The sequence below is a fragment of the Electrona antarctica genome (genome assembly GCF_951216825.1).
Source record: "Electrona antarctica genome assembly, chromosome: 17".
Lineage (NCBI taxonomy): Eukaryota > Metazoa > Chordata > Actinopteri > Myctophiformes > Myctophidae > Electrona > Electrona antarctica.
In genome coordinates, this window is record NC_136798.1 from 27,148,717 (window position 1) to 27,155,923 (window position 7,207).

Genomic DNA, 7,207 nt, shown 5'->3' on the forward strand with positions numbered 1-7,207 from the left:
TACATCTTTATTTAACATGCTATATTATTGGTAATCTCCCCTCTTGTATTGTTTCAGTTGATCAAAAACATACTCAACCTCAGATCAAACGCATGGCTGTGCTATATTGTGCCCCATTTGTGAACAAAGGCTGGCAAAAGAAGCCTATTTTATTTTGGCCCATGGGCTTGGAAAGACCTTCAATACAGACTCCTTGATCTCATTTTAGGACTTTTAAAAAGATTACAGCGGAAGTTCTCGCCACAAGCTGTTCCTGCTTTGACGTTTATTTTTATTTTACTGGTGTTTTATCATTGCTTTGCTTTTATCATAAATTGTATTTATGTGGCTGGTGACTGTTATGTGCATAATACTTTTGGTAGTGTCTATTCTTTACACAAGTCTGCCTCTTGGCATTCTTGCAAATGTATTTTTACTGGTTAAATAAATGTTCTACTGTATATACTTAGTCCCTTCCTTTTTCTGAAAAAAATAATCTTAAAATCTTGTAAATCTGTAATTTTTGCAGAATGTTCACCCCAGAATAGGGATGCTAGCTTTCATGACATTGAAATAACGTTTTATTCATTAAAATAAGTTCAGATTTTGCAAGAATCAAAGAGGACCCCCAAATAAGCATCTCTAAATGATTGGCTATGAAACAGTTGCTTATAGTGAATAAAGTTAGTGTGCTTCTAAGCCTCCTATAGCTTTCAGTTCCACACAGCAGTGGCAGATCCACGCACCTTAATCTTCATGGTGGACGGCGCCAGGGCAGTGATCTCCTTCTGCATGCGGTCAGCGATACCAGGGTACATGGTGGTGCCGCCTGACAGCACGTTGTTGGCGTACAGGTCCTTGCGGATGTCGATGTCACACTTCATGATGCTGTTGTAGGTAGTCTCATGGATACCGGCAGACTCCATGCCTGTGGTTAGAAGAGGGGTAAAGTATATTGTGAGGAACAGCTAGTGGTGGGGGAAAAAGTACTCAATTTCTTTACTTAAGTAAAAGTATCAATACGGTAATGTAGAAACACAATTAGAAGTCCTGGAATAAAAATGTACTTGAGTATATTACCATTGGTATTGGTACCAAAAGTAAAAGTACTCATTGTGCAAAATGCCCTGTTTTACAAGGTATCATTATGTATAAAATGTATTCAAATATTTTGAAAATAGCAGATCTTCAAGCTCACAACGCGTTGCATCGTGACGTGTTGTGAGCCTGAAAATCATCAATTTTCAAATAGTTTAAATAGTTTAATAGTTAATGTATGTTTTGTAATAATAATTACAATCTACAAAGTAACTAAAGTAACTAAAAGGGTAGTGGAGTAAAAGTACAATATTTGCCTCTGAGATGCAGTGGAGTAGAAGTAAAAGTATTGAAAATTGGAAATAAAGTACTAGAAGCAAAAGTACTCCACCATTATACTCAAGTACAGTACTTGAGTAAATGTACTTAGTTACTTTCCACCACAGGTGAGGAGGAATAAATATGTTGATGTGATGCGGTGTGATGGATGTGTTCTCAGCTCAGTTCAGAGGAGGTTCTGTCAGCAGCAGGGTGCCAAACACACAACGTCAGCCACCCACCGATGAAGGAAGGCTGGAACAGGGTCTCGGGGCAGCGGAAACGCTCGTTGCCGATGGTGATGACCTGGCCGTCGGGCAGCTCGTAGCTCTTCTCCAGGGAGGAGGAGGACGCGGCCGTGGCCATCTCGTTCTCAAAGTCCAGAGCCACGTAGCACAGCTTCTCCTTGATGTCGCGGACAATCTCACGCTCAGCTGTCGGGGGAAGGTCACGGGAGTGTTTAATGGACAGGCAAGAATTTCACATAGGTTTCAGACAGTCTATTAAAAGATGATCAGGTCCAGCATTTATGTACTTGAAGACAACCCAAATTAAGTTCTCCTTTGCACATTTGATTGGGTTAAATGACTCATTTATGTATATATGCTCAAGTCCTTGCACATTTTTGCCATACAGTATTGCACATCCAATTTTGCCTATGTTCACTAATTAACACATGCCCAGAATAGGGATAGTAGGGTTCATGTCGTTAAATGGTGATATAATTGAGATGCTACATGGATACTGGATAATTGCATGGAGGGGCCGTCACAATAAACAAAAGGCTCAGAGTTTGTCGTAGTAAAACTGTTATGTGCTACTACTCACCAGTGGTGACAAAGGAATAGCCACGCTCAGTCAGAATCTTCATCAGGTAGTCGGTGAGGTCACGACCAGCGAGGTCCAGACGCATGATGGCGTGGGGCAGGGCATAACCCTCATAGATGGGCACATTGTGGGTCACACCATCACCAGAGTCCAGAACGATACCTATTGAAGGACTCATGGTTATTTCAGCTCTATCGACAGCAGCCAGTTCAGTTCAGAATGATAACAGGTCTTCATCAAATTCTCATCCTAAGACCAAGAGACGGTACTCCAATGGCTTTGGATGAATGATTCTGTATGATATAATTCTGCATCTTTATCATATAATGATATCTTATAATGATAAAGATCTGAAGAATAATGTTTTGTTTTCATGCATTAAAACTCAACATTCAACATATCGTATGCTTGAGTACAGAAGAGGTTTGGTTCCATAATAACAGTGTAGCAGCAATTACATTACAACTTTGTCTTTGACCTAATATAACTATGACTAACTATACTGCATTATAAAGACTAGGCAATATTGCAATTACATATTATATTATAGCTGCTCTGGATGAGTGGACAAAAAAGCCATTGCCTCGAGCCTGAGTATATAACTCCTACAGTTAGAGCATCTGGTCTCACCTGTGGTACGGCCGGAGGCGTAGAGAGACAGCACGGCCTGAATGGCCACATACATAGCCGGGACGTTGAAGGTCTCGAACATGATCTGGGTCATCTTCTCCCTGTTGGCCTTGGGGTTGAGGGGGGCCTCAGTGAGGAGGGTGGGGTGCTCCTCAGGGGCAACACGCAGCTCGTTGTAGAAGGTGTGATGCCAGATCTGAGGAGTTGAGGAGAGGCAGAGGGATTTGTAAAGGCAATTAAGCAAAAATAATAATAAAGAAAAAAGGCTCAATACAGCTCCTTATCATGAGGTTAGATGATCAATGCCTTTTGATTCATATTATTCACAGCTAGTGTCCTCATTCCCAATATGGAATTAATCCATTATTATCCTTTAGTTTAGAACCACAGGAAATTGACTAAGGATCTGACTACAGAGCCCCAGATTCCTAGGACTTCTAAGCATGATTTATACTACCGAGTGATATTTTTATCAGACTCATAATAAATGCATGGCCCTGCTTTTCCTCTAAAGTCTGAAGTTATTTTCGTTGACGTCTGAGTGCCATGTCTTTCTTTCGGTGGGGCAACGTCTGTCAAAAAAAAGCCAAAAAAGACTAGGGCCCCAGTGCGATTTAGTTCTGCTATTTTGAGTACAGCGTCATGGCCATATAACATGGATGCTCACCTTCTCCATGTCGTCCCAGTTAGTGATGATGCCGTGCTCGATGGGGTACTTCAGGGTCAGGATACCTCTTTTGCTCTGGGCCTCGTCCCCCACGTAGGAGTCCTTCTGCCCCATGCCCACCATGACACCCTGTGGGGAGAGAAGGGAGGTGTCTCATTACAAATCTAAAGCATCTAAAGACACGTCTAAAGACGGGACCCATGTTTGGGTCGCGGCTCAACTTTTATGGGTCGTGAGTATCCCATTATTTTGTTTACTTCAAAATCTCAAGTCACAATATTTCATCAATTAAAAACAAATAGTTTCCAAAAATAAAATAAAAACATTTAAGAAGTAGTGAAAATACCAGATCTGCACACTCACAAGTGGCACAAAACGACGCGTTGTGAGCTTGTAGATTTGCCATTTTCACTAGTTTGGATCACGGGCAAACATCTACTTTCTGTTTGGGTCTCTCTTTCGAGCTAAAACACTTGGGAACCACTGAACAAAAGCCAAGTCAAATATTAGCCCCACGCTATTATTTGTATGTATCAAAATGTATCAAAGTCCTTTTCCTACGGCGACATATAAATCAATAACTTTTTAATCACTCAAAAGGCTAAAGTTTGTGCAAAGCCGTACCTGGTGACGAGGGCGGCCCACGATGGATGGGAACACGGCGCGAGGAGCGTCATCTCCGGCGAAGCCAGCCTTCACCAGGCCAGAGCCGTTGTCACACACAAGAGCGGTAGTCTCATCATCGTCACACATGATGTCAGCTGGGTTTCTGTTGGGACAAGGTGTATTAAATTTATCAGACAGAGAAAAAATGTTTTACAAAAAAAACGAAATTACATGTTATCCTAAACATGACTAACATGACTACAGTTGGAATCACCTCTACACTAAATCTCTTCACTGAATAGAGCAGATCTACAGGCTCACATATTGTGATGGTTGTGAGCTTGTAGATCTGCTATTTTGGCCAAATGAACGCCCCCAGAATAGGGTTGGGGTAGGCCAGGACAACAGTGATGCCAGTATGCAAGTTAATGATGGTGCCACCACTACCAACAAAAAACCTAGCTTTTACAGCTGATACAGTAAGTCTCATACTGTAGGTAGGATAGGAATAGACTGGTGTCCATTTGTCAGTAACCTAATCCATCCATAGTAGACATAGTCTATTGTAAAATACCCGACATTCAAACATGAAAAAACCCATATCAAAAGTTCCAAATAGAAGTTAATCCCATGTTTGCGTCTCCAGGTAGTCCAGTGTGCACGTCCTCGGCAGATAATGTATTAAGTTCATCAATATGCTACTCACCAGAGCTTGTTGCTGTCTTGAGAAGTAGTGGCAGAGAGAGACTGAGAGAGTACAGTAGTGTGGTAGAGAATGCAGACTGGCTGACACCAATTTATAGCCCTCCTCCACATGTTGCCGCCTCTACGCACTCCAGACGCGCCCCTCTTCCCTTATTTGGTGACCCCCCTGTGCCATTGAGCCGAGTCTCCATGAATGGAAGAGCTTGCAAAGAGCAGGGCTGTGGGGAGGCCCCTCCGGCACCGAGCCTCCTTGACGCCCATGTATGGAGTGGGCCCATGCATGCGGAGGAAGGGTGTTGGGTTGTGATGGTGCGAAGAGGGCCAGGCATTTCTCCGTTTTCAACACCCCAGTAGGAGCGGGCGGACCCCAAAGCAAATGTTATTCGTGGGATAAGGTTTCAAGCATCTTGCTAATGTCATGCCCAGGAAGTTGACGGGATGCGTATTGTCGCCTGTGTGTGAATCTTTGGATTCAGAGTGGAATGTAATGTATACATACATGTAGTAGACCATGGAATGGACTCTCCTGTCATTTTACTGATAATTAGTGATATATCCCAGTATTATAGAAACCAGTCAAAGGTCAACACACTGCCCTGGTAGCATGTCACATGCTCTGATTATAATGATTTGGGCCAAAATGTATAGGCTATATGTCCACTAAAATGATTGCTGCATGTAGGCTACATCACCATGCTGAATATATTATTATTATATTATTATTAGGCTACTATAGCTACGAGCCATGTCCAGCTTAAACAGTAATAGTTGAAAAAGTATGCAATATTAATCTATAAAAACGTATGCCCTCCCTATATACTTCATTGTACGACAAAAAGCTAAATAGCCCATCTGCAACGTATCACTGTTTTTGAAAATATTGAAATGCTTTGACATTTTCATTTAATATCATAATAGGGACACGTCACTGACAATCAGAGAACAAATGTCTTTCCAAAATGGATGTATTGCCTAATTGAAAACAATAAATGTTTATTGTGTCAGTTTCACATCCCCAGCTCTAGACTATTATATAGCAAGTAGTCCATTGATTGATTGAAATATTTATTAACAGTTTGCAGAATTACAGTACATTTCAAGCACAAACTCAATACAAAGACTGTTAACTGTGAGTGGACGACCCAATTAAGCATTACACTTGTTTACAAGAGGGTCCACCATGTTCAATTCATCAAAACATTTAGAGACGTACAAATAGACACTTCTATATAGTCAAAGAACAGAACAGGAATTCATCATATATCCACAGGCACAGCCCTACAGTATTTGTTCCTGTATTAGTCCTAACTAAGTATCTAGGTACTTGACACTAATTTCTTTGATATAGAATACTGTAGGTGTAAATGTATTCCTGTTACTGTGGCAAGCACAAGCAGGCTTGACCCCCCCCTGTGACCGTTGACTATGAGTCACACAACCAATTGAGTGGGTGAGGTAATTCACAGACACCAGTGTTTTACACAGAGCCCACCCACATTCTGTCTTTGAGCATCTGTCAGCTCAGCTGTGCTGGGGTCTCCTAGTCCTGCACTCACACTGCTGAGTGTGCGTGTGCATGTGTGTGTGTGTTTGTGTGTGTGTACGTGTGTGAAACAGCTGGCAACGTTTTGTTTTTGTTTTTTATCAAAGCGAGGAACAAATAGGTGAGATGATGCCTTTATATCCACTATAGGCAGTGTAAAGTAACTAAGTACAGTTACTCAAGTACAGTGTTTTACATTTTTCAATACTTTTACTTCTACTCCACTACCTTGCAAATATTGTACCTAGCTTTTCTCCAATACAATCATTTGACAACTTTAGTTACTAGTTACATTTTGATTATTATTAGAATCCTAGAGATTATTACAAAACATTCATTAACCACTTCAGCATACTATGTGTTGTGAGTTTGTATATTTTTTGTCTATTTTGTATATTTCTATACATTTGGAAACTGAAATAGGACATTCTGAAAAATGTGTACTTTTACTTTCCATACATATATTTTAATGCAAATACTTTTGTACTTTTTTTGTATTTCTTTTCTACATTGTGGTATTGGTACTTTTAAAACAAAAGTGTGAGTACTTCTTCTTCCACCACTGACTATAGGAATCAAACGAAGCAATACCTGCACTTCATCATTTGATATGTTTGAGGTCCAGAGGAACCAGGAAACGCAAAACGGAAGAAGCAGATAGTTGAGAAAGAAAGAAAGCATATCATTCAGAAAGAACAAAAGAAAGTAGATAGTTCCAAAAGAAAGAAGATATTCAGGGAAAACAATAAAGGAAGCAGATGCAAAAAAAAGCAGATAGGAAATAAATAAAGGAGGCACATATAGTTCAGAAAGAAATAAAGGAGGCACATACTGTAGTTCAGAAAGAAAACACCACAGAAAGAAGTTACTGTAGGAAGGTAATGGTGGGATTA

The 7,207-nt window shown here is 40.7% G+C and overlaps 1 protein-coding gene across 1 annotated transcript in view; it reads right to left on the minus strand.

Moving 5' to 3' along the window:
* actc2 (actin, alpha, cardiac muscle 2) overlaps nucleotides 1-4,218 on the minus strand; it is a 5,110-nt gene extending 892 nt beyond the window's left edge. Inside the window, exons 1-6 of the mRNA XM_079527131.1 lie at nucleotides 4,085-4,218; nucleotides 3,461-3,589; nucleotides 2,794-2,989; nucleotides 2,164-2,325; nucleotides 1,578-1,769; nucleotides 726-907 (exon numbers count right to left, since the gene is read on the minus strand). Coding sequence (XP_079383257.1) covers nucleotides 726-907; nucleotides 1,578-1,769; nucleotides 2,164-2,325; nucleotides 2,794-2,989; nucleotides 3,461-3,589; nucleotides 4,085-4,213 — 990 coding nt within the window. The 5' untranslated portion in view covers nucleotides 4,214-4,218. The remainder of the gene's footprint in view (nucleotides 1-725; nucleotides 908-1,577; nucleotides 1,770-2,163; nucleotides 2,326-2,793; nucleotides 2,990-3,460; nucleotides 3,590-4,084) is intronic.
* Between the last annotated feature and the right edge of the window lie 2,989 nt (nucleotides 4,219-7,207).